Source organism: Chiloscyllium punctatum, chromosome 34, assembly GCF_047496795.1.
Source record: "Chiloscyllium punctatum isolate Juve2018m chromosome 34, sChiPun1.3, whole genome shotgun sequence".
Lineage (NCBI taxonomy): Eukaryota > Metazoa > Chordata > Chondrichthyes > Orectolobiformes > Hemiscylliidae > Chiloscyllium > Chiloscyllium punctatum.
This window is the reverse complement of record NC_092772.1, coordinates 32855735-32883529: the sequence shown is the minus strand read 5'-3', so window position 1 is coordinate 32883529 and position 27795 is coordinate 32855735. Positions and strand designations below refer to the sequence as shown.

The following is a 27795-nucleotide window of genomic DNA, read 5'->3' as shown; positions in this document are numbered from 1 at the left end:
TCTAGTTGTTTCTTCTGAAGTGCATCACCTCACGTTTATCAGTGTTAAATACCACCTGCCACTGGTCTGCCTAACCCATCGAGATCTTGCGTTAACCGATAACCATCTCCTTCATTATTAACACGACCAATCGAGGGGTCACCTGTAAATGTGCTTAACATTTGCCCCATATTTTCATCTCTATCATTTAGTTATAACAAATAGTGAGAACCCCAGTGCGGATTCCTGCGGTATACCACTGGACCCTGGCTTCAAGGCACCCAAACAGCCTTCTACCGTTACCCTGTTACCCAGTCCTATTATTACGCCAGTTTCTGATTTACCTCACTAAGTTTCCCTCAATTCCATGTGCTTTAACCTTCTCAATCAGCCTTCCATATGGGAGCTTGTCAGAGGCTTTGCTGAAATCCATATAAACTATATCAACTGAACTTCCCCCATCCACACCTTATCACATTCTCAAAGAATCATAACTAATTTGTAAGGCACAAACTCTCTCTGACAAAGCCTAACTGACTACCCGTAAGTAACCTATCCCATTCCAAGTGGATCTTAACTCACACCTTCAGAATGTTCTCCAATCGTTTCCCTACCACTGACTTGAGACTGCGGATTAGCGAGTTTTGAGAAGATTTGTAGCTCAGGTTGAGATTCTGGATGTAGGTTTGCTCGCTGAGCTGGAAGGTTCATTTTCATCCAAAGGCTCACTGAAGGCATTACCTCGTACGGTGATGAAACATCTGAAAGTGAACCTTGCAGCTCAGCACGCAAACCTGCATCCAGAACGAACCAGACTCTGATCTCCTATTCACCCCTACCACCCTTAAGACATAGAAGCACATTTACTGCCCTCTCAGCCTCTGTCACGTTTGTGTCAGAGTCCCTGCAATTTCCTACCTCACCTCCCACAGCAACCTGGGTTACAATTCATCTGGGCCAGGGGATTTGTCCATTTATAAGCCAGATGAAGCCGCCAACATCCCCCCCATTTCTAACTGAGCCAAGTTCCTCACAGTCCCTTTTCCTGAATTCCATACCTATGTTCTCCTTTTCCAGAGGGAAAATCAAGATCGTATAACACCCTTCTATTACCCTACAGCCTCACACCAGGTTGCACCCTTGGTACCTCAGAGGCCCTACTCTTGGCTTGGTTAAACCCTCTCCCCTTTGATTGAGTCAGAGGTATGTTAGGATTCTCCCTAATGCTGTTTGCAAATCCTTTTTACACACCACCTTTTTGCTCTTCTAATTGCTTTAAGGTCCGTTCGGCCCCTCGCAATTAAAAGCCCAACTCCTCATCTCTACCCAGTCCTGAACTGTCCTAAACCTCCAGGGTTCTTGGAACTTATTGCTCCAATGTTACCTCCTGAAGGGTAGGTGTTGGGCCTGTTATCTTCACAGCTATGTTTTGAATGCTTACCCACCATTGCTCTGCTGTAGATTGACCCACAAGGAGCCATCGATCGTAGATAATTTAGATACCAGGGGTCACCCAAGGGAACCTTCTCCAATGATTTGTTTTAAAATGAAGGGACCCAAACTGCTAACAGTACTCCCGACGTGGTCTCCCCAGCATCATGTACAGTTGCATTAAGACTTCAAAGAACAAATAGTACAGCACATTGAACAGGCCCTTCAGCTCTCCAAGCCTGTGGTGATCATCATGGCCAAACTAAACTAAAAAAAAATCCTTCTGCCCTTATTTAGCCCATATCCCTCTACTCCCTCCCTATTCACGTAACACTCCAGATGCCTTTTAAATATCACCAATGTACCTACTTCCACCACCGGCTCCTACCTGCTACCTGTACTAGCTGTGTTTCATGGGCAAGTCCGCCCCATATTCCTTTGGACTGCAGCTTTCTGTGTGAAAAACTGCCCTCACACATCTCCCTTAAAACCTCCCCCCCTCTCACCATGAACCTGTGCTCCCTCGTAATTGAAACTTCCACCCTGGGAAAAAGCCTCTAGTTATCCACCCCATCTATGCCCCTCAATTTTATAGATGTTTGTCAGGTCTCCTCTCAGCCACCATCTTTCCAGTGAAAGCAATCCCACCCTTTTCAACCCTTCCCCATAGCCAATGCCCTTGAGACCAGGCAACATCCTGGTGAACTCTGCAATCTTTCCACAGCTCCCGTGGCCTTCTGGTAGTGTGACGACCAATACTTCCCAACACTTATCCTCCAACCCCCCTGAAATAAAGGCCAACATTCCATTCACCCTTCCTGCTTACCTGCTACCTGTACTAGCTGTGTTTCATGGGTAACTCCGCCCCATGTCCCTTTGGACTGCAGCTTTCTGTAGTTTTTCTCGAACTTGTCCTCCCTTCAAAACGAGTGCGCACTGCAGGTCAGGCAGCATCCGAGGAGCAGGAGACTCGTATCTTTACAGGCAGGATTCCTTCATGCGGAATGAGGCTTGTGTGTCAGGGCTGAGTGTTAAATGGGAGGGGTTTGGGGGGTAAATTAGCTGGGAAAGCGATAGGTGGATGAAGGTGAGAGAGGAGGTGATAAGTCGGGGTGGGGGTGGGGGAAAGTGATAGTCGGGTCAGGAGGACGGTGCTGAGTTGGAGGCTTGGGACTGGGATAATGGGGAGGGGAAACGAGGAAGCTGTTGAAATCCACATTTATCCTGCGGGGTCCCAAGTCAGAATATGAGGCATTCCTCCTCCAGGAGTCGGGTGGTAACGGTTTGGCAATGGAGATGGCCCAGGACCTACATGTCCTTGACGTAGTGGGAGGGGGAGTTGAAGTGTTCAGCTGCAGGGCGGTGGGTGCGGGTGTCCCAGAGATGTTCTCTGAAATGATCCGCAAGAAGGCATCCCGTCTCCCCGATGTAGAGGAGACCATACAGTAGATGACATTGGGAGCGGTACAGGTAAATTTCTGATGGATGTGGAAGGATCCCTTGGGACCTTGGTCAGAGGTGAGGGGAGTGGTGCGGGCACAGGTTGTGCTCTTCCTGTGGTGGCAGGGAAAGGTGCCAGGAGTGGGGTGTGGGCTGGTGGGGGGGGTGTGTGTACCTGACCAGGGATTCACGGAGGGAATGGTCTTTTCGGAACGCTGATAGGGATGTGGAGGGAAATCTCTCTCTGGTGGTAGGGTCCATTTGGAGGTGGCAGAAGTGGTGAAGGATGATGCATTGTATGCGGAGGTTGGTGGGGTGGAAGGGGAGTTGAAAAACGTGTTGCTGGAAAAACACAGCAGGCCAGGCAGCATCCGAGGAGCAGGAGAACTGACGTTTCGGGCACAAGTCCTTCTTCAGGAATGAGGTTCTTCATTCCTGAAGAAGGGCTTATTCCCGAAACGTCGATTCTCCTGCTCCTCGGATGCTGCCCTGGCCTGCTGTGTTCTTCCAGCACCACGTTTTTCAACTCTGGTACTCCAGCATCTGCAGTCCTCACTTTCTCTGGGGGTGGAAGGTGAGGACTGGGCTGGGGTTCTGTCCTTGTCGCATTGGGAAGGGCGGGGTTCAAGGGCAGTAGTGCATGAAGTGGAGGAGATGAGTTGGAGGGAATGAGAAGGGAAGTGGCGCCTGTGGAAGGCGGCCATCTGGGACTTTGAGGTGGAATTGACCATCCTCAGAATAGATGCTGAGGAGGCAGAGGGTTTGACAATAAGGGACGGTGTTTTTACATGTGAGGGTGGGAGGTGGTGTCGTCTAGGTAGCTGTGGGAGGCGGTGGGCTTGTGGTTAGTTAATCGCCAGAGACGGTGATGGAGGGGGCAAGGAAGGGGAGGGAGGTTTCTGAGATGGTCCAGGTGAATTTGAGGAGGCGGCGGAAGGTGCGTCCATGTGAATTAGAAGCTGAACAAAAAACGCTTCATCCTCCGCCACTTCCAAACAGAAAAACACATCCGTCAGAAATTTACCTGTACCTCCACCAATGTCATCGACTGCAGCCGTTGCACCCAGTGTGGTCTCCTCTACATCGGGGAGACAGGACGTCTTCTTGTGGATCGGTCAGAGAATATCTCTGGGACACAAGCACCCACCACCCTGTGGCTGAACACTTCAACTCCCCCCTCCCACTACGTCAAGGACATGCAGATCCTGGGCCACCTCCACCGTCAAAACTGTTACCACCTGACTCCTGCAGAAAAGAACACTTCATATTCTTGGGACCCTGCAAAAACACGGGATAAATGCAGAGTTCAACAGCTTCCACATTTCCCCTCCGCCCACATTATCCCAGTCCCAAGCCTCCAACTTGGCACCACCCTCTGGACCCGTCCATCACTCCCTACGTGACCTATCACCTTCTCCCTCACCTTTGAGTTAAGGTGTGTCACGCGTCTAGTCGACGACAACAGACAGGTTGGTTGGTTGGGGACGGGAGGGGGTTGGGGAGGGGACGAGCTCTGGGAAATGCGCCGTGAAATGAAACGACCAAGAGGCGAGTTCGAGGAACAACTTCTGTATTTCACACACACACACACACACACACAACAGGAAAATTAAACTGGATCCCAGTCACCATCACCGCCCGGGAGCGAGTCTCAGACGAATAAACAGCAGGAGGCGAGGAATGAGGGGTTGGGAGGAAAGAAAATAAACTCTTCAAAATCACGTCGTCTGGTAAACCTTGTGGGAAATGTACAATGGTGAAAGCAGCCACCCTGCCTGCCTCACAGGCGCTGCGCGTACATTCAGTGTCTCTGTTCGGTGCTCAGGGTCCTGGTAACAGGAGCAGAGGCCACGGAGTGACAGCAAACTGCCTTTCATACAAAGCCATCCACCTGGATGCTGTCGTCCAGGGTGGCCTGGTAAATCTCAATGGTCTCCACAATGGTGGTGGGGATGGCCTCGCTGGACTCGATAATGGCGAAGGCCTCACCGTACTCGGTGCAGACAATGTGGGGCTCGGTGTGGGTGCGGCGGTGGCTGCGCAGGTTGGAAGGGGTCTTGAAGCTCTTGCCGCACTTGCCGCAGGGGTGCGGCCGCTCGCCCGTGTGGATCCGACGGTGGTCCAGCAGGTGCATGGACTGCACAAAGCCCTTGCCGCAGGTCTCGCACTTGTAGGGCCGCTCGCCGGTGTGGGTGCGGCGGTGCTCCCGGAGGTGGTTGGACTGCTTGAAGGCCTTGCCGCAGTCACCGCACTTGAAGGGCCGCTCGCCGGTGTGGATGCGGCGGTGCAGCAGGAGGCTGGACGAGGAGCCAAAGCGCTTGCCGCACTCGTGGCAGGGGTGGGGCCGCTCGCCGGTGTGCCGCCGCTCGTGCAGGGACAGGCTGCCGGCGCTGGTGAAGCTCTTGCCGCACTGGCGGCAGCCGTAGGGCCGCTCTCCGGTGTGGCTCCGCTCGTGGAGCTGCAGGCTGCCCAGCGAGTGGTACCGCTTGCCGCAGCTCTTGCAGTCGTGGGAGTCGGCGCAGCGGCCCGAGCAGCGGTGCTCCTCCAGCTTGGAGCCGTCGGCAAACTGGCGGCCGCAGTCTGGGCACCGGTGGGGCACCTCACCAGTGTGCAGCAGACGGTGCAGCTCCAGCCGCCGCTGCCGGGTGAAGCCTTTGCCGCAGTCCGAGCAGGTGTAGGGGAGCTCGCCGGTGTGGCAGTACCGGTGCAGCAGGAGCTTGGAGGCACGGGCAAAGGCCTTGGGGCAGTCGGGGCACTTGAAGGGCAGGTCGCCGGTGTGGATGCGACGGTGCTGCTGGAGGTTGGACGACTGGGCGAAGGCCCTGCCGCAGAACTCGCACTTGTAGGGCCGCTCACCGGTGTGGGTCTGGTGGTGCCGCATCAGATTGGCCAGTGTGGTGAAGGTCTTGCCACACTCAGCGCACTGGAAAGGCCGCTCGCCCGTGTGGGTGCGCATGTGGTTCTTGACGTGCACCGGCTTGCGGAAGGCCTTGCCGCAGACCTGGCACTTGTGCCGCCGCTCGCAGTTGTGCAGGCGCCGGTGCCGCAGGAGCTGAGACTGCTTGCCAAACTCCTTGCCACACAGGCCGCACTCGTAGACCAACACGGTGCTGGGACGCGCCCCGGGGGCGGCGGGCGTAGCTCCGGGCCCCTCCTGGGCCGGGTCAGTCGGCTCCGGGCCGCTGGCAGCTGCCGGCTCCTTCCTCTCGCCCTCCTTCTTGGCCGGGCCACTGGCGGCTTTCCCGGGAGCTGCGGCAGTGGTGTGAGTGCGCCGGTGATAGAGGAACTTGGTCATGTTGTTGAAGGCCTTGCCACACTCGCCGCAGCGGTGCAGTGGGTCATCGGTATGCAGCCGCCGGTGCTGTACCAGCGCCGCCTCGGTGCTGAAGCCCTTGCCGCAGTCGGTGCACAGGTACAGCACCTCCCCCTTATGGCTACGGAGGTGCTGCTCCAGCGATGAGGCCTTCTTGAAGCTCCGTTTGCAGTCGGGACAGTCGTGAGCGCGGCTCAGGTGGGTCTTTTGGTGCTGCAGGAGCCGGCGTGCAGTGGTGAACACTTTGCCGCACTCGGCGCAGTCCAGCGGCTGGACCTTGCCGGGAGCGGCAGTGGGAGTGCCCTGGGCTTCACCGGGAGGCTGGGCCTGCACCTCAGAGACAGTCTGGAGTCGAGGGACCTCCAGGAGCTGAGAACACGGCTCATCGTCGGCAGTCTGCGCCTCTCCGCGCGCTGCCAGGGTGCTCGCGTTCTGGTAGCAATGATCCCTCACCTCTCCCGGCACCGCACCAGAGACACCCACACCGCCCGACACCAATCCTGGGCCCTCCACAGCCCCTGGTACCACACCAGCCCCACCCACAGTCCCCTGTATCACTCCCATGCCCCCCACTGCCCCCGATGCCACTCCAGAGTTTGCCACAGCCACTATTTCCATTGCTGCGCTCCCCACAACTCCCTGTGCCGACCCGGAGGACCCCGCCCCTCCGAGGGTGCCTGGCAGATCGGCTGCGCCCTGGGCGGTGTGGTTCATATTCAGGCTCTGGGGAGCTGGGCTGGCACTACGCGGGCAGTGGTCGGTGCTGTCGCCTGTGCCCTGGGCTCTGGGCGAGGAAGCCGGCTGCTCAGGCCCAGATCCTGAACCTTCCTGCCAGCCCTGGCAGCAGTCTGAGGACCCAGTGTCCCGTGCCAGGCCGTGCATAGGGCACTCCTTGCCGTGGGTGGTCTGATGTGCCAGCAGCAGACGGGGGCTCGGGAAGTCAGCATTGCAATCCCCACACATGTACCGTGCCACGCTGTCCAGCCCGGTGCACTCTCCTTCACTCACGGCTTCGGGATCTTCAGTATTCTCGGTGGGAGCAGCTTTGGTGTGGAGTCCCTGGTGCTGCAGGAACTGCTCCATGGTGCTGAGGAGCTGGCCACACTCCGAACACTGCTGGAACTGTTCACCGATCAGCATCTGGTGCAAGCTCTCACAGTTATGAACGGCAAACTCCACGTAGTCGGCACTGCCCAGGTACTCTTTGGCATGCTGCTGCTGGTGGGACACAGCTTCCTCAGTTCGGGTGAAGATCTGTGGGACAACAGCAGAGACAGACAGTGTGAATGACCTGCCTGCCTTTATACTGTGCTATGGAGCAGCCCGAACACACGCTCGCACGTGCACACCCACAGTCAGCACTGAACAATGTTAACATCCAAACTCACAACCAGGCCAAGAAATACTGTCAGGCCAGGCCCCAGCCAGGCCCACAGCCCAGGGTCAGGCCCCGGCCAGGCCCACAGCCCAGGGTCAGGCCCACAGCCCAGGCCCACAGCCCAGGGTCAGGCCCACAGCCCAGGGTCAGGCCCCAGCCAGGCCCACAGCCCAGGGTCAGGCCCACAGCCCAGGGTCAGGCCCACAGCCCAGGGTCAGGCCCACAGCCCAGGGTCAGGCCCACAGCCCAGGGTCAGGCCCACAGCCCAGGGTCAGGCCCACAGCCCAGGGTCAGGCCCACAGCCCAGGGTCAGGCCCACAGCCCAGGGTCAGGCCCACAGCCCAGGGTCAGGCCCACAGCCAGGCCCACAGCCCAGGGTCAGGCCCACAGCCCAGGGTCAGGCCCACAGCCCAGGGTCAGGCCCACAGCCCAGGGTCAGGCCCACAGCCCAGGGTCAGGCCCTGGCCAGACCCACAGCCCAGGGTCAGGCCCTGGCCAGGCCCACAGCCCAGGGTCAGGCCCTGGCCAGGCCCACAGCCCAGGGTCACGCCCACAGCCCAGGGTCACGCCCACAGCCCAGGGTCACGCCCACAGCCAGGGTCACGCCCACAGCCCAGGGTCACGCCCCGGCCAGACCCACAGCCCAGGGTCACGCCCCTGCCAGGCCCACAGCCCAGGGTCAGGCCCCGGCCAGGCCCACAGCCCAGGGTCACGCCCCGGCCAGGTCCACAGCCCAGGGTCACGCCCCGGCCAGGCCCACAGCCCAGGGTCACGCCCCGGCCAGGCCCACTCCGGCCAGGCCCACAGCCCAGGGTCACGCCCACAGCCCAGGGTCACGCCCACAGCCCAGGGTCACGCCCACAGCCCAGGGTCAGGCCCCGGCCAGGCCCACAGCCCAGGGTCAGGCCCCGGCCAGGCCCACAGCCCAGGGTCAGGCCCCGGCCAGGCCCACTCCGACCAGGCCCACGCCCCGGCCTGGTCCACTCCGGCCAGGCCCACAGCCCAGGATCACACCCCGGCCAGGGTCACAGCCCAGGGTCACCCCCCCATCCAGACCCGCTCCCACCAGGGTCACAGCCCAGGGCTACACTCCGGCCAGGCCCACACTACCAGACCCATCCCCTCCCAGTGCCGCAGCCCAGTGTTAAACTGCCAGACCCATCCCCTCCCAGTGCCACAGCCCAGTGTTAAACTGCCAGACCCATCCCCTCCCAGTGCCGTAGCCCAGTGTTACACTGCCAGACCCATCCCGCCCAGTGCCACAGCCCAATGTTACACTGCCAGACCCATCCCCTCCCAGTGCCACACTGCCAGACCCATCCCCTCCCAGTGCCACAGCCCAGTGTTACACTGCCAGACCCATCCCCTCCCAGTGCCACAGCCCAGTGTTACACTGCCAGACCCATCCCCTCCCAGTGCCATAGCCCAGTGTTACACTGCCAGACCCATCCCCTCCCAGTGCCACAGCCCAATGTTACACTGCCAGACCCATCCCCTCCCAGTGCCATAGCCCAGTGTTACACTGCCAGACCCATCCCCTCACAGTGCCACAGCCCAATGTTACACTGCCAGACCCATCCCGCCCAGTGCCACAGCCCAGTGTTACACTGCCAGACCCATCCCGCCCAGTGCCACAGCCCAATGTTACACTGCCAGACACATCCCCTCCCAGTGCCATAGCCCAGTGTTACACTGCCAGACCCATCCCCTCCCAGTGCCACAGCCCAGTGTTACACTGCCAGACCCATCCCGCCCAGTGCCATAGCCCAGTGTTACACTGCCAGACCCATCCCCTCCCAGTGCCACAGCCCAATGTTACACTGCCAGACCCATCCCCTCCCAGTGCCACAGCCCAGTGTTACACTGCCAGACCCATCCCGCCCAGTGCCACAGCCCAATGTTACACTGCCAGACCCATCCCCTCCCAGTGCCATAGCCCAGTGTTACACTGCCAGACCCATCCCCTCCCAGTGCCACAGCCCAGTGTTACACTGCCAGACGCATCCCGCCCAGTGCCATAGCCCAGTGTTACACTGCCAGACCCATCCCCTCCCAGTGCCACAGCCCAGTGTTACACTGCCAGACCCATCCCCTCCCAGTGCCACAGCCCAGTGTTACACTGCCAGACCCATCCCCTCCCAGTGCCGTAGCCCAGTGTTACACTGCCAGACCCATCCCCTCCCAGTGCCACACACTGCCAGACCAATCCCCTCCCAGTGCCACAGCCCAGTGTTACACTGCCAGACCCATCCCACCCAGTGCCATAGCCCAGTGTTACACACTGCCAGACCCATCCCCTCCCAGTGCCGTAGCCCAGTGTTACACTGCCAGACCCATCCCCTCCCAGTGCCGTAGCCCAGTGTTACACTGCCAGACCCATCCCCTCCCAGTGCCACACACTGCCAGACCAATCCCCTCCCAGTGCCACAGCCCAGTGTTACACTGCCAGACCCATCCCACCCAGTGCCATAGCCCAGTGTTACACACTGCCAGACCCATCCCCTCCCAGTGCCGTAGCCCAGTGTTACACTGCCAGACCCATCCCCTCCCAGTGCCGTAGCCCAGTGTTACACTGCCAGACCCATCCCCTCCCAGTGTCACAGCCCAGTGTTACACTGCCAGACCCATCCCACCCAGTGCCATAGCCCAGTGTTACACTGCCAGACCCATCCCGCTCAGTGCCGTAGCCCAGTGTTACACTGCCAGACCCATCCCCTCCCAGTGCCACAGCCCAGTGTTACACTGCCAGACCCATCCCCTCCCAGTGCCACAGCCCAGTGTTACACTGGCGAGAGTGGGTCTGGCAGTGTAATAGCCCAGTGTTACACTGCCAGACCCATCCACCCCCAATGCCGCGGCCCAGTGCTACACACCGCCAGACCCGTCCGCCCGCCCAGTGCCACAGCCCAGTGTTACACTGCCAGACCGATCCCCTCCCAGTGCCACAGCCCAGTGTTACACTGCCAGACCCATCCCCTCCCAGTGCCACAGCCCAGTGTTACACTGCCAGACCCATTCCCCCCGTGCCACAGCCCAGTGTTACACTGCCAGACCCATCCACTCCCAGTGCCGTAGCCTAGTGTTACACTGCCAGACCCATCCCCCAGTGCCACAGCCCAGTGTTACACTGCCAGACCCATCCCCTCCCAGTGCCATAGCCCAGTGTTACACTATGAGACCCATCCCCTCCCAGTGCCACTGCCCAGTGTTACACCGCCAGACCCATCCCCTCCCAGTGCCACAGCACAGTGTTACACTGCCAGACCCATCCCCTCCCAGTGCCACAGCCCAGTGTTACACTGCCAGACCCATCCCCTCCCAGTGCCACAGCCCAGTGTTACACTGGCGAGAGTGGGTCTGGCAGTGTAATAGCCCAGTGTTACACTGCCAGACCCATCCACCCCAATGCCGCGGCCCAGTGCTACACACCGCCAGACCCGTCCCCCCCCATTGCCACACACCGCTAGACCCGCCCCCCCGCCCAGTGCTACACTGCCAGACCCATGCCCTCCCAGTGCCACAGCCCAGTGTTACACTGCCAGACCCATTCCCCCCAGTGCCACAGCCCAGTGTTACACTGCCAGACCCATCCCCTCCCAGTGCCACAGCCCAGTGTTACACTGCCAGACCCATCCCCTCCCAGTGCCACAGCCCAGTGTTACACTGCCAGACCCATCCACTCCCAGTGCCGTAGCCCAGTGTTACACTGCCAGACCCATCCCCTCCCAGTGCCACAGCCCAGTGTTACACTGGCGAGAGTGGGTCTGGCAGTGTAATAGCCCAGTGTTACACTGCCAGACCCATCCACCCCCAATGCCGCGGCCCAGTGCGACACACCGCCAGACCCGTCCCCCCCCATTGCCACACACCGCTAGACCCGCCCCCCCCGCCCAGTGCCACAGCCCAGTGTTACACTGCCAGACCCATCCCCGCCCAGTGCCACAGCCCAGTGTTACACTGCCAGACCCATCCCGCCCAGTGCCGTAGCCCAGTGTTACACTGCCAGACCCATACCCTCCCAGTGCCATAGCCCAATGTTACACTGCCAGACCCATCCCGTCCCAGTGCCACAGCCCAGTGTTACACTGCCAGACCCATCCCCGCCCAGTGCCACAACCCAGTGTTACACACTGCCAGACCCGTACCCTCCCAGTGCCATAGCCCAGTGTTACACACTGCCAGACCCGTCCCCTCCCAGTGCCACAGCCCAGTGTTACACTGCCAGACCCATCCCCGCCCAGTGCCACAAACCAGTGTTACACACTGCCAGACCCGTGCCCTCCCAGTGCCGTAGCCCAGTGTTACACTGCCAGACCCATCCCCTCCCAGTGCCATAGCCCAGTGTTACACTGCCAGACCCATCCCCTCCCAGTGCCACAGCCCAGTGTTACACTGCCAGACCCATCCCCTCCCAGTGCCATAGCCCAGTGTTACACACTGCCAGACCCATCCCCTCCCAGTGCCATAGCCCAGTGTTACACACTGCCAGACCCATCCCCTCCCAGTGCCACAGCCCAATGTTACACTGCCAGACCCATCCCCTCCCAGTGCCACAGCCCAGTGTTACACTGCCAGACCCATCCCCGCCCAGTGCCACAAACCAGTGTTACACACTGCCAGACCCGTGCCCTCCCAGTGCCGTAGCCCAGTGTTACACTGCCAGACCCATCCCCTCCCAGTGCCATAGCCCAGTGTTACACTGCCAGACCCATCCCCTCCCAGTGCCATAGCCGTGTTACACTGCCAGACCCATCCCCTCCCAGTGCCACAGCCCAGTGTTACACTGCCAGACCCATCCCCTCCCAGTGCCACAGCCCAGTGTTACACTGCCAGACCCATCCCCTCCCAGTGCCACAGCCCAGTGTTACACTGCCAGACCCATTCCCCCCGTGCCACAGCCCAGTGTTACACTGCCAGACCCATCCACTCCCAGTGCCGTAGCCCAGTGTTACACTGCCACACCCATCCCCTCCCAGTGCCACAGCCCAGTGTTACACTGCCAGACCCATCCCCTCCCAGTGCCATAGCCCAGTGTTACACCGCCAGACCCATCCCCTCCCAGTGCCATAGCCCAGTGTTACACTGCCAGACCCATCCCCTCCCAGTGCCACAGCCCAATGTTACACTGCCAGACCCATCCCCTCCCAGTGCCACAGCCCAGTGTTAAACTGCCAGACCCATCCCCTCCCAGTGCCACAGCCCAGTGTTACACTGCCAGACCCATCCCCTCCCAGTGCCACAGCCCAGTGTTACACTGCCAGACCCATCCCCTCCCAGTGCCACAGCCCAGTGTTACACTGCCAGACCCATTCCCCCCGTGCCACAGCCCAGTGTTCCACTGCCAGACCCATCCACTCCCAGTGCCGTAGCCCAGTGTTACACTGCCAGACCCATCCCCTCCCAGTGCCGTAGCCCAGTGTTACACTGCCAGACCCATTCCCCCCGTGTCACAGCCCAGTGTTACACTGCCAGACCCATCCCCTCCCAGTGCCACAGCCCAGTGTTACACTGGCAGACCCATCCCCTCCCAGTGCCATAGCCCAGTGTTACACACTGCCAGACCCATCCCGCCCAGTGCCATAGCCCAGTGTTACACTGCCAGACCCATCCCCTCCCAGTGCCATAGCCCAGTGTTACACTGCCAGACCCATCCCCTCCCAGTGCCATAGCCCAGTGTTACACTGCCAGACCCATCCCGCCCAGTGCTGTATCCCAGGCGGCAGGCAGGGAGACGGAGGCTTAACCTCCATAACATTAACTGATACACAAAGAGTATTAAAGGCATAGTGGGAACAACCTTCTTAAACGGATTTCAAGACAACTTTTCTTTTAATCAGCACATCCGTCAAGTTGACAGGGATACAATTCATGATTTAGTCTTAGAGATGAAGTGGGACCAATGTGCAGGCTAGGGCAGACTGATCATGGGAACCTGCTCCATTGTCCAGAGGTGTGCCGGGAGATGCAGGGCTGCAGGGTTATGGTCGGGATGATGTTTTTGGGATTTAGTGTGGACTTGATGGACCGAATAGCCTGCTTGCACACTGTAGTGATTGTACGATGTACTTACAGTACTGGTGGGTGAGAGTTGTGCAGTTAATGAAGGACACAGACAGGAGTAAAGAAGAGGGATAACTGCTATGAAGCCGAGAGGGGATCTGACCAAGGTGAACTGGAGACAGCCACTTAAAGGAAAGTCAGTGACGATCACCCAAAAGCAAGACTCAATGGAGACACGTCCCTACAAAGAAAAAAAGGCTGGTGCTGTCAAATCTCAAATCCCTGGTTATCCAGGAGTGCAGAGAAAGCAGGAATAAAAACGCCTTCAGCAATAATTGCATCCGAAGATTAGGTTTTGGATTAAAGGGAAATCAGCCAAGAAAGATACAGAAAAAGGATTGGCTGGTAATATAAAGGAAAATTCATAAATCTTTGATCTGTATACAATGAACAAGGGGATGACTAAAGAAAGAGTTGTGCTCGTCAGAGTTATACAGGGTAACTTGTGCACAGATACAGAATATTTGGTCAGGGTTTATTAATGAGTACGGTGTCTCTGTCTTCACAAATGAGGGGGAAAATGCACACATTCCACTTCAAGACAGGGAACAATTGAACCCTGGGGTAAAATAAGTAGATCGGGATGGGACGCAGTGGAAGGTCTGACCCCTTTTGAAGGTGGATACATCACCAAGATGAGTGAATTGTATCCCAGGCACTCCAAGGAATAAAGTACAGAATACCAAAACAGAAATTGCTGGTGGAACTCAGCACTTCTGGCAGGGAAAGGCTGAGTTAATGTTTCAAGTCTGGTGACTGTTAAAGGAAGGATATTATTAAACTGGAGAGGGTTCAGAAAAGATTTGCCACTGGGAATGGAGGGTTTGAGTTATAGGGGAGGCCGGATAGTCTGTGACTTTGTCCCACTGGAGCAAAAAGAGGTTGAGGGGTGACTTACAGAGGTTTATCAAATCATGAGGGGCATGGGTTTGGAGGGATATGGGCCGGGTGCTGGCAGGTGGGACTAGATTGGGTTGGGATATCTGGGTCAGCATGGACAGGTTGGACCGAAGGGTCTGTTTCTGTGCTGTACATCTCCGTGACTCTATGACATGGATAAGGTGAGTGACGACAGTCTTTTCCCAAAGGTGGAAAAAGTTAAAAACTAGGGGTTTTGTTTAAGAAAGGCAAGAGGAGGAAGATTTCGAAAGGACATCAGCGGCAATTTTTTTGTGTTTTTTTAAAAACACAGTATATGGAATGAACTGCCCGAGGAAGTGGAGGATGTGGGTACAGTTCCAACATTTAAAAGACATTTGGATAAGGACATGAATCAGAAAGGTTTGGAGGGATATGGGACAAGTGCAGGCAGGTGAGGGTATTTTAAATTTGGGATTACAGTCAGCAAGAACTGGTTGGACCAAAGGACCTGTTTCCGCGCTGCATGACTCAACGGCTCTTCATCAGAACTGGCAGTAGCGAGGAAAGAGTGGTATTAACACTGAAGGTGGGAGTCAGGGTAGAGACGTAAAGTAGCATGATGGCTGGGGAAATGGAGCTGGGGGGGGGGGGGGTGCACATACAGGGATTATTCACAGGGGGCCAGGAGACATAAGTAGGTGAGAGCCGAGTGTCACAGGGAATAAGCAGGCTTCTCGAGTGGGTTTGAAACGGCAGGTTCTCTCTGCCCAACTTGCTGGGGGGGGGGGGGGGGGGGGAGTTGGTTCCTCCCACCTACCTGCTTGCATTCTGAGCATTCGTAATGATGGCTGTCCTCGGTCAGGCTAAAGCTACCGATCTCCAGCTTGCCGCAGACCAGGCCCTCCTTGGCATGTAGTCCCTGGTGTTGCAGCAACTCATCGGGACTGCTCAGCAGCTGCCCGCACTCCAGGCACTGGAACCGGCTCTCGGCACTGCCACCGGGGTGGGTCAGGCCCAGCTCCTTCATCTCGGAGTCAGCCATCTCGGGGCACACATACACATGCAGCCCAACGTGGGTTTGCTGGTGCAGCAGCACCTCCTCCAGGGTGTTGTACAGCTGACCACACTCGGAGCACATGTACTGGTGCTCCATCGGTGCACTGCTCTGCGTCTCCATCGTTCTCCCTGTCACACCTCTCTCTCACCCTCGCAGAGAGGGTGCTACAAGGGCGGCATCACCTGGAAGGGAGAGACACTGTCAGATCAATGGGTTGAGTCACACAGGCTCCCTTTCCTTCCACACCTACCTCCTCCTGGCTCCCATCTCCTGTCCCCCGGTCTCTCTTTCACCCCTCCTCCCTCCATGCCACAACCTCCCCTCTCACATCCCTCACTCTCATGGTCCCCATACACTCTCTCCCATCACGTCTTTGCACCCTGCCCCCTCTCTTCAGCACTCCTGCCTCACCCACACTCCCCGAAGGAACCTTGGCGGAGGGGGGGGGGGGGGGGGGGGGGGGGAGGGAGTTTGCTTAGATGCATAAACCTTTAAAATGCCAAGAACAGATACAGAAAATAATCAAGAGATCCCATGGAATGCTGGTCCTCAAATCTAGAGGACTGGAGTGTAAGGATGCAGAGGTTATGTTGCTGTTCTGCAAAATGCTGGATCAACCCTATTTGGAGCACCGGGAGCAGATCTGGGCACGACCCTGATTAGCATTGGAGGGAGTTTGCATAGGTTTATACAAATGGTTCAGAGATTCTGGAACGATTGAGCAGAGTCCAAGAATTAGGGCCAGAGATGTCCACGAGAGATGTTAGGCAGCACTTTGACACACATACACACACACACACAGACACACACACAGAGTGGGAGATGTTTGGAATCCTAGATCAGCTGTTAATTTTCAACGTGAGACAGATAATGCTTTTGCTTACGAAAAATGTAAGGCATGTGGGCCAGAGACAGGTAGTTAGGGAGTTAAACAACAGATGAGCCATGATCTCATTGAATGTTGGTTTGCTCGAGGGGCCAAATGACCCACTCCCACATTTCTAACTTGTCATCTCTGCTCATATTCTCTTCCTTACCCCACCTTAGTCTCAAGCTTCTGCCCTCCTTTTCTCTCCCATCTCCCACACCCCCATTTACCCTGTCCATCACCCCATCCCACCAAGCTAACTATCCTTGCATCACCCTCACCCAGTGGTATCTCTGCCAACTCCCTGTTTCCCTGGCCCAACGCTGAGTGACTGCGCTCTCCCAGCCCTCTCCTTTCCCACTCTTTCAATCCTTCACATCCCCTGCTCAAGTATCCCTTCTCTTCACAGTCCTGTCTCAGGACACCCACTCCCTCACTCTTCACCAGCCAATTCCCCAGACTCCTCAGTCCTGCCAACACCGCATTCCCTCAACTTCATCCACTCTCTTGGCCTGGAAAACTAGCTGCTCCCTATCTCTCAATCGCCAATCCCACTCCTTCCCTCTTTCGATCCCCTCTCTCTACTGGGAACCATGTGATTACTCTTACTTCCCCTGTCCATTTATTAACAACTCTCTCTCTCGCTACCCCCCCAATTCCGATAGTATTTAAATAAGCTCTTTATAATTACACTATTTACATTAATGACTCATTATTGCATATTTTTCACACATAATATTCAAAACAGTGAATAGAATATAGTAATTTATACTTTTTAAAATTCCTCTATTATTTTGCATTAATCAGTCCCTCTGTACTATGTCAAATTGCTCTACATTTTACTATGAATTACTGTCCACACATTTATATCGGTTACTTTTGGAATAAATATACATTCATTATTCTCTCCAGACATTCAACATTACACATTCTATATTTTATGCCGCTTATTCCAGATATTCATAATGTTGATAATATACATGCATTACTCTGCACACAGGATTTTTAAACTGATGACGAACACATTTTGGGTTTATTGATATATAGTGATGTAAATTTTAGGGTAATTACACATTCCTCCTTATACATTATTCCCACATTACTCACATCCTACATATTATACAGATCATTCTATACTGGGTTACTCTCCCCTCCAGGACAGACTGTCCCCGCCAAGACACACAGTGTGGGGCAGACAGTCCCCTCCAGGCCACACGGCGAGGGGCAGACAGTCCCCTCCAGGCCACACGGCGAGGGGCAGACAGTCCCCTCCAGGCCACACAGCGAGGGGCAGACAGTCCCCTCCAGGCCACACGGCGAGGGGCAGACAGTCCCCTCCAGGCCACACGGCGAGGGGCAGACAGTCCCCTCCAGGCCACACGGCGAGGGGCAGACAGTCCCCTCCAGGCCACACGGCGAGGGGCAGACAGTCCCCTCCAGGCCACACGGCGAGGGGCAGACAGTCCCCTCCAGGCCACACGGCGAGGGGCAGACAGTCCCCTCCAGGCCACACGGCGAGGGGCAGACAGTCCCCTCCAGGCCACACGGCGAGGGGCAGACAGTCCCCTCCAGGCCACACGGCGAGGGGCAGACAGTCCCCTCCAGGCCACACGGCGAGGGGCAGACAGTCCCCTCCAGGCCACACGGCGAGGGGCAGACAGTCCCCTCCAGGCCACACGGCGAGGGGCAGACAGTCCCCTCCAGGCCACACGGCGAGGGGCAGACAGTCCCCTCCAGGCCACACGGCGAGGGGCAGACAGTCCCCTCCAGGCCACACGGCGAGGGGCAGACAGTCCCCTCCAGGCCACACGGCGAGGGGCAGACAGTCCCCTCCAGGCCACACGGCGAGGGGCAGACAGTCCCCTCCAGGCCACACGGCGAGGGGCAGACAGTCCCCTCCAGGCCACACGCGAGGGGCAGACAGTCCCCTCCAGGCCACACGGCGAGGGGCAGACAGTCCCCCTCCAGGCCACACGGCGAGGGGCAGACAGTCCCCTCCAGGCCACACGGCGAGGGGCAGACAGTCCCCTCCAGGCCACACGGCGAGGGGCAGACAGTCCCCTCCAGGCCACACGGCGAGGGGCAGACAGTCCCCCTCCAGGCCACACGGCGAGGGGCAGACAGTCCCCTCCAGGCCACACGGCGAGGGGCAGACAGTCCCCTCCAGGCCACACGGCGAGGGGCAGACAGTCCCCTCCAGGCCACACGGCGAGGGGCAGACAGTCCCCTCCAGGCCACACGGCGAGGGGCAGACAGTCCCCTCCAGGCCACACGGCGAGGGGCAGACAGTCCCCTCCAGGCCACACGGCGAGGGGCAGACAGTCCCCTCCAGGCCACACGGCGAGGGGCAGACAGTCCCCTCCAGGCCACACGGCGAGGGGCAGACAGTCCCCTCCAGGCACACGGCGAGGGGCAGAGACAGTCCCCTCCAGGCCACACGGCGAGGGGCAGACAGTCCCCTCCAGGCCACACGGCGAGGGCAGACAGTCCCCCTCCAGGCCACACGGCGAGGGGCAGACAGTCCCCTCCAGGCCACACGGCGAGGGGCAGACAGTCCCCTCCAGGCCACACGGCGAGGGGCAGACAGTCCCTCCAGGCCACACGGCGAGGGGCAGACAGTCCCCTCCAGGCCACACGGCGAGGGGCAGACAGTCCCCTCCAGGCCACACGGCGAGGGGCAGACAGTCCCCTCCAGGCCACACGGCGAGGGGCAGACAGTCCCCTCCAGGCCACACGGCGAGGGGCAGACAGTCCCCTCCAGGCCACACGGCGAGGGGCAGACAGTCCCCTCCAGGCCACACGGCGAGGGGCAGACAGTCCCCTCCAGGCCACACGGCGAGGGGCAGACAGTCCCCTCCAGGCCACACGGCGAGGGGCAGACAGTCCCCTCCAGGCCACACGGCGAGGGGCAGACAGTCCCCTCCAGGCCACACGGCGAGGGGCAGACAGTCCCCTCCAGGCCACACGGCGAGGGGCAGACAGTCCCCTCCAGGCCACACGGCGAGGGGCAGACAGTCCCCTCCAGGCCACACGGCGAGGGGCAGACAGTCCCCTCCAGGCCACACGGCGAGGGCAGACAGTCCCCTCCAGGCCACACGGCGAGGGGCAGACAGTCCCCTCCAGGCCACACGGCGAGGGGCAGACAGTCCCCTCCAGGCCACACGGCGAGGGGCAGACAGTCCCCTCCAGGCCACACGGCGAGGGGCAGACAGTCCCCTCCAGGCCACACGGCGAGGGGCAGACAGTCCCCTCCAGGCCACACGGCGAGGGGCAGACAGTCCCCTCCAGGCCACACGGCGAGGGGCAGACAGTCCCCTCCAGGCCACACGGCGAGGGGCAGACAGTCCCCTCCAGGCCACACGGCGAGGGGCAGACAGTCCCCTCCAGGCCACACGGCGAGGGGCAGACAGTCCCCTCCAGGCCACACGGCGAGGGGCAGACAGTCCCCTCCAGGCCACACGGCGAGGGGCAGACAGTCCCCTCCAGGCCACACGGCGAGGGGCAGACAGTCCCCTCCAGGCCACACGGCGAGGGGCAGACAGTCCCCTCCAGGCCACACGGCGAGGGGCAGACAGTCCCCTCCAGGCCACACGGCGAGGGGCAGACAGTCCCCTCCAGGCCACACGGCGAGGGGCAGACAGTCCCCTCCAGGCCACACGGCGAGGGGCAGACAGTCCCCTCCAGGCCACACGGCGAGGGGGCAGACAGTCCCCTCCAGGCCACACGGCGAGGGGCAGACAGTCCCCTCCAGGCCACACGGCGAGGGGCAGACAGTCCCCTCCAGGCCACACGGCGAGGGGCAGACAGTCCCCTCCAGGCCACACGGCGAGGGGCAGACAGTCCCCTCCAGGCCACACGGCGAGGGGCAGACAGTCCCCTCCAGGCCACACGGCGAGGGGCAGACAGTCCCCTCCAGGCCACACGGCGAGGGGCAGACAGTCCCCTCCAGGCCACACGCGAGGGGCAGACAGTCCCCTCCAGGCCACACGGCGAGGGGCAGACAGTCCCCTCCAGGCCACACGGCGAGGGGCAGACAGTCCCCTCCAGGCCACACGGCGAGGGGCAGACAGTCCCCTCCAGGCCACACGGCGAGGGGCAGACAGTCCCCTCCAGGCCACACGGCGAGGGGCAGACAGTCCCCTCCAGGCCACACGGCGAGGGGCAGACAGTCCCCTCCAGGCCACACGGCGAGGGGCAGACAGTCCCCTCCAGGCCACACGGCGAGGGGCAGACAGTCCCCTCCAGGCCACACGGCGAGGGGCAGACAGTCCCCTCCAGGCCCACACGGCGAGGGGCAGACAGTCCCCTCCAGGCCACACGGCGAGGGGCAGACAGTCCCCTCCAGGCCACACGGCGAGGGGCAGACAGTCCCCTCCAGGCCACACGGCGAGGGGCAGACAGTCCCCTCCAGGCCACACGGCGAGGGGCAGACAGTCCCCTCCAGGCCACACGGCGAGGGGCAGACAGTCCCCTCCAGGCCACACGGCGAGGGCAGACAGTCCCCTCCAGGCCACACGGCGAGGGGCAGACAGTCCCCTCCAGGCCACACGGCGAGGGGCAGACAGTCCCCTCCAGGCCACACGGCGAGGGGCAGACAGTCCCCTCCAGGCCACACGGCGAGGGGCAGACAGTCCCCTCCAGGCCACACGGCGAGGGGCAGACAGTCCCCTCCAGGCCACACGGCGAGGGGCAGACAGTCCCCTCCAGGCCACACGGCGAGGGGCAGACAGTCCCCTCCAGGCCACACGGCGAGGGGCAGACAGTCCCCTCCAGGCCACACGGCGAGGGGCAGACAGTCCCCTCCAGGCCACACGGCGAGGGGCAGACAGTCCCCTCCAGGCCACACGGCGAGGGGCAGACAGTCCCCTCCAGGCCACACGGCGAGGGGCAGACAGTCCCTCCAGGCCACACGGCGAGGGGCAGACAGTCCCCTCCAGGCCACACGGCGAGGGGCAGACAGTCCCCTCCAGGCCACACGGCGAGGGGCAGACAGTCCCCTCCAGGCCACACGGCGAGGGGCAGACAGTCCCCTCCAGGCCACACGGCGAGGGGCAGACAGTCCCCTCCAGGCCACACGGCGAGGGGCAGACAGTCCCCTCCAGGCCACACGGCGAGGGCAGACAGTCCCCTCCAGGCCACACGGCGAGGGGCAGACAGTCCCCCTCCAGGCCACACGGCGAGGGGGCAGACAGTCCCCTCCAGGCCACACGGCGAGGGGCAGACAGTCCCCTCCAGGCCACACGGCGAGGGGCAGACAGTCCCCTCCAGGCCACACGGCGAGGGGCAGACAGTCCCCTCCAGGCCACACGGCGAGGGGCAGACAGTCCCCTCCAGGCCACACGGCGAGGGGCAGACAGTCCCCTCCAGGCCACACGCGAGGGGCAGACAGTCCCCTCCAGGCCACACGGCGAGGGGCAGACAGTCCCCTCCAGGCCACACGGCGAGGGGCAGACAGTCCCCTCCAGGCCACACGGCGAGGGGCAGACAGTCCCCTCCAGGCCACACGGCGAGGGGCAGACAGTCCCCTCCAGGCCACACGGCGAGGGGCAGACAGTCCCCTCCAGGCCACACGGCGAGGGGCAGACAGTCCCCTCCAGGCCACACGGCGAGGGGCAGACAGTCCCCTCCAGGCCACACGGCGAGGGGCAGACAGTCCCCTCCAGGCCACACGGCGAGGGGCAGACAGTCCCCTCCAGGCCACACGGCGAGGGGCAGACAGTCCCCCTCCAGGCCACACGGCGAGGGGCAGACAGTCCCCTCCAGGCCACACGGCGAGGGGCAGACCAGTCCCCTCCAGGCACACGGCGAGGGGCAGACAGTCCCCTCCAGGGCCACACGGCGAGGGGCAGACAGTCCCCTCCAGGCCACACGGCGAGGGGCAGACAGTCCCTCCAGGCCACACGGCGAGGGGCAGACAGTCCCCCTCCAGGCCACACGGCGAGGGGCAGACAGTCCCCTCCAGGCCACACGGCGAGGGGCAGACAGTCCCTCCAGGCCACACGGCGAGGGGCAGACAGTCCCCTCCAGGCCACACGGCGAGGGGCAGACAGTCCCCTCCAGGCCACACGGCGAGGGGCAGACAGTCCCCTCCAGGCCACACGGCGAGGGCAGACAGTCCCCTCCAGGCCACACGGCGAGGGGGCAGACAGTCCCCTCCAGGCCACACGGCGAGGGGCAGACAGTCCCCTCCAGGCCACACGGCGAGGGGCAGACAGTCCCCCTCCAGGCCACACGGCGAGGGGCAGACAGTCCCCTCCAGGCCACACGGGCGAGGGGCAGACAGTCCCCTCCAGGCCACACGGCGAGGGGCAGACAGTCCCCTCCAGGCCACACGGCGAGGGCAGACAGTCCCCTCCAGGCCACACGGCGAGGGGCAGACAGTCCCCTCCAGGCCACATCGGCGAGGGGCAGACAGTCCCCTCCTGGACACACGGCGAGGGGCAGACAGTCCCCTCCAGGACACACGGCGAGGGGCAGACAGTCCCCCTCCAGGACACACGGCGAGGGCAGACAGTCCCCTCCAGGACACACGGCGAGGGGCAGACAGTCCCCTCCAGGACACACGGCGAGGGGCAGACAGTCCCCTCCAGGACACACGGCGAGGGGCAGACAGTCCCCTCCAGGACACACGGCGAGGGGCAGACAGTCCCCTCCAGGACACACGGCGAGGGGCAGACAGTCCCCTCCAGGACACACGGCGAGGGGCAGACAGTCCCCCTCCAGGCCACACGGCGAGGGGCAGACAGTCCCCTCCAGGCCACACGGCGAGGGTCCAGGACACACGGCGAGGGGCAGACAGTCCCCTCCAGACACACGGCGAGGGGCAGACAGTCCCCTCCAGGACACACGGCGAGGGGCAGACAGTCCCCTCCAGGACACACGGCGAGGGCAGACAGTCCCCTCCAGGACACACGGCGAGGGGCAGACAGTCCCCTCCAGGACACACGGCGAGGGCAGACAGTCCCCTCCAGGACACACGGCGAGGGGCAGACAGTCCCCTCCAGGACACACGGCGAGGGGCAGACAGTCCCCTCCAGGACACACGGCGAGGGCAGACAGTCCCCTCCAGGACACACGGCGAGGGGCAGACAGTCCCCTCCAGGACACACGGCGAGGGGCAGACAGTCCCCTCCAGGACACACGGCGAGGGGCAGACAGTCCCCTCCAGGACACACGGCGAGGGGCAGACAGTCCCCTCCAGGACACACGGCGAGGGGCAGACAGTCCCCTCCAGGACACACGGCGAGGGGCAGACAGTCCCCTCCAGGACACACGGCGAGGGGCAGACAGTCCCCTCCAGGACACACGGCGAGGGGCAGACAGTCCCCTCCAGGACACACGCAGGCAGACAGTCCCCTCCAGACACACGGCGAGGCAGACAGTCCCCTCCAGGACACACGGCGAGGGCAGACAGTCCCCTCCAGGACACACGGCGAGGGGCAGACAGTCCCTCCAGGACACACGGCGAGGGGCAGACAGTCCCCTCCAGGACACACGGCGAGGGGCAGACAGTCCCCTCCAGGACACACGGCTGAGGGGCAGACAGTCCCCTCCAGGACACACGGCGAGGGGCAGACAGTCCCCTCCAGGACACACGGCGAGGGGCAGACAGTCCCCTCCAGGACACACGGCGAGGGGCAGACAGTCCCCTCCAGGACACACGGCGAGGGGCAGACAGTCCCCTCCAGGACACACGGCGAGGGGCAGACAGTCCCCTCAGGACACACGGCGAGGGGCAGACAGTCCCCTCCAGGACACACGCGAGGGCAGACAGTCCCCTCCAGGACACACGGCGAGGGGCAGACAGTCCCTCCAGGACACACGGCGAGGGGCAGACAGTCCCCTCCAGGACACACGGCGAGGGGCAGACAGTCCCCTCCAGGACACACGGCGAGGGGCAGACAGTCCCCTCCAGGACACACGGCGAGGGGCAGACAGTCCCCTCCAGGACACACGGCGAGGGGCAGACAGTCCCCTCCAGGACACACGGCGAGGGGCAGACAGTCCCCTCCAGGACACACGGCGAGGGGCAGACAGTCCCTCCAGGACACACGGCGAGGGGCAGACAGTCCCCTCCAGGACACACGGCGAGGGGCAGACAGTCCCCTCCAGGACACACGGCGAGGGCAGACAGTCCCCTCCAGGACACACGGCGAGGGGCAGACAGTCCCCTCCAGGACACACGGCGAGGGGCAGACAGTCCCCTCCAGGACACACGGCGAGGGGCAGACAGTCCCCTCCAGGACACACGGCGAGGGGCAGACAGTCCCCTCCAGGACACACGGCGAGGGGCAGACAGTCCCCTCCAGGACACACGGTGTGGGGCAGACAGTCCCCTCCAGGACACACGGTGTGGGGCAGACAGTCCCCCCTCTGGACTCTATGGTATAATTTAGTCACTACCTTTCTAACACATTATACAGTTTAATTACTCCTTCTTGAACATACAATTTAAATATTCGATCTGTCAAACGACAGTTTAATTACTCTATTTTATGTACTACAGTTTGGCAACTCGATGGTACTGTAGAGTTTAGTTACTCTAGGATATAACACAGTTGAGTTATTCTCAATGGGGCAGCACAGCTGCCTCACAGCACCAGGGACCCGGGTTTGGTTCCAGCCTCTGTGTGGAGTTTGCACATTCTCCCCGTGTCTGCGTGGGTTTGCTCCGGTTTCCTCCCACACTCCAAAGATGTGCAGGTTAAGGGTGGATTGGCCGTGCTAAATTGTCCCATAGTCCTCAGGATGTGTGGTTAAGTGCAGTGGTCAGGGGTAAATATAGGGTCTGGGCAGGTTACTCTTTGGAGGGGCGGAGTGGACTTGTTGGAACCTAATCTGAATATAATCCCAACAGTTCAGAAAGAGGCAATTGTGCTCATCAGGTCCACACAACACTCTAACAGCATCCGTCCCACACAACAGACCCCAATGCACCTGCGGAACCCAGCATTGGCAGTGACAGAACCAGCACATCCCATGTCACTACAGGACAACGGAGCATGGTCAATCGATCTAATCAGCCAATTAATGACCTGTGGGAGGAAACTGGGGCAAACCCACGCAGACACAGGGAGAAAGTACAAACTGCACAGAAAAACTCAAAGATGGAATTGATCCACGACAAGGTCAAATCACCTGCTCCTCAGGTGCTGCCTGACCTGATGGGCTTTTCCAGCACCACCCCTCTCGACCACAATATTAAACAGGTCCCATCCCCTCTCCCCGTACACGATATTAAACAGGTCCCAGCCCCTCTCCCCGTACACGATATTAAACAGGCCCCAGCCCCTCACCCCCGTACACTATATTAAACAGGCCCAGCCCCTCTCCCGTACACGATATTAAACAGGCCCCATTCCCTCTCCCGGACACGATATTTAACAGGCCCCAGCCCCTCTCCCCGTACACGATATTAAACAGGCCCCAGCCCCTCTCCCCGTACACGATATTAAACAGGCCCAGCCCCTCTCCCCGTACCACGATATAAACAGGCCCCAGCCCCTCTCCCCGTACACGATATTAAACAGGCCCCAGCCCCTCTCCCCGTACACGATATTAAACAGGCCCCAGCCCCTCACCCCGTACACTATATTAAACAGGCCCCAGCCCCCTCTCCCCGTACACGATATTAACAGCCCACCCTCTCCCGTACACGATATTAACAGGCCCCAGCCCCTCTCCCCGTACACGATATTAAACAGGCCCCAGCCCCTCTCCCCGTACACGATATTAAACAGGCCCCAGCCCCTCTCCCCGTACACGATATTAAACAGGCCCCAGCCCCTCTCCCCGTACCACGATATTAAACAGCCCCATCCCCGTATCTCACTGACCCCCCAACCCCGTGTATAATATTAAATATCTCACTGACCCCCCCCCCCCCGGTGTATAATATTAAATATCTCACTGACCCCCCCCCCCGGTGTATAATATTAAAGTATCTCACTGACCCCCCACCCCCCCGGTGTATAATATTAAATATCTCACTGACCCCCCCCTCGGTGTATAATATTGAAATATCTCACTGACCCCCCCCCCGGTGTATAATATTAAATATCTCACTGACCCCCCCCCCCGGTGTATAATATTAAATATCTCACTGACCCCCCCTCGGTGTATAATATTAAATATCTCACTGACCACCCCCCCCGGTGTACTAATTATTAAATACTCACTGACCCCCCCCCGGTGTATAATATTAAATATTTCACTGACCGCCACCCCCCCAGTGTATAATATTAAGATATCTCACTGACCCCACCCCCCCCGTGTATAATAGTAAATACCTCACTGACCCCCCCCCCGTGCTATAATATTAAATATGCTCACTGACCCCACCCCCCCACGGTGTATAAATATTAAATACCTCACTGACCCCCCCCGTGTATAATATTAAATATCTCACTGACCCCACCCCCCCCGGTGTATAATATTCAATACCTCACTGACCCCCCCCCCGTGTATAATATTAAATATCTCACTGACCCCACCCCCCCCGGTGTATAATATTAAATACCTCACTGACCCCCCCCGTGTATAATATTAAATATCTCACTGACCCCACCCCCCCCGGTGTATAATATTAAATATCTCACTGACCCCGTCCCCCCGGTGTATAATATTAAATATCTCACTGACCCCCCCCCCCCGGTGCCGGTACCTTCCTCTCTCTCTCCTCTCGCCGACGCCGCTCCTGGTGACACACCGCGGCTCCTGCCGCTCTCCTATTGGTCGTCCCGCTCTCCCGCAACAGCCAACCCGCGCCCGCGTTACTGCGCGCGCAGTCTCTTTGGGCCGTCTCCTGAACGTCATTACCCAACAGGCACTGCGTTGTGGTGAAGCCCACTCTTCCGGCCTGGTGCTCTCTGACGTCAGCCTGAGGTCAGATTGCTTCCTGTTGAGTCATGGTGTCAACATGTTTGCAGTGGGGGGAGAGGAGGAGAGGAGGAGTGGGGGAGTGGGGGAGTGGAGGGGGAGAGGAGGGGTGGAGGGGGAGAGGAGGGGTGGAGGGGGAGAGGGGGGGGGGGGGGAGGGGGGGAGGGGAGGGGGAGGGGGGGGAGGGGGGAGGGGGGGGGGGGGGAGAGGGGGAGGGGGGGGGAGGGGGAGGGGGGGAGGGGAGGGGGAGGGGGGGGAGGGGGGGGGGGGGAGGGGGGAGGGGGGGGGGGGAAGGGAGGGGGGGGAGGGGGGGGAGGGGGGAGGGGGGGGGGGGGGAGGGGGGGGGGAGGGGGGGAGGGGAGGGGGAGGGGGGGGAGGGGGAGGGGGAGGGGGGGAGGGGAGGGGGAGGGGGGGGAGGGGGGAGGGGGGGGGGGGAGGGGGGGGGGAGGGGGGGAGGGGAGGGGGAGGGGGAGGGGGGGAGGGGAGGGGGAGGGGGAGGGGGGGGAGGGGGGGGAGGGGGAGGGGGGGGG

At 60.6% G+C, this 27795-nt stretch overlaps 1 protein-coding gene across 1 annotated transcript; it reads right to left on the bottom strand.

The window, feature by feature from the left end:
• Positions 1-4403: 4403 nt before the first annotated feature.
• Positions 4404-27320, bottom strand: LOC140458784 (uncharacterized). Its single transcript, XM_072553421.1, has 3 exons — positions 27051-27320; positions 15280-15701; positions 4404-7417 (listed from the first exon to the last, which is right to left on the bottom strand). The coding sequence occupies exons 2-3, from the start codon at positions 15637-15639 to the stop codon at positions 4724-4726; spliced, it is 3054 nt and encodes a 1017-aa protein (XP_072409522.1). The 5' UTR covers positions 15640-15701; positions 27051-27320; the 3' UTR covers positions 4404-4723.
• Between the last annotated feature and the right edge of the window lie 475 nt (positions 27321-27795).

What these genes read in the sequence shown, in the direction of transcription:
- LOC140458784 (XM_072553421.1), bottom strand. Translation starts at nt 15,639, where the DNA reads ATGGAGACGCAGAGCAGTGCACCGATGGAGCACCAGTACATGTGCTCC. An exon ending in AATGCTCAGAATGCAAGCAG is followed by an intron (nt 7,418 to 15,279) that starts GTAGGTGGGAGG and finishes GTTGTCCCACAG; the next exon opens with ATCTTCACCCGAACTGAGGA.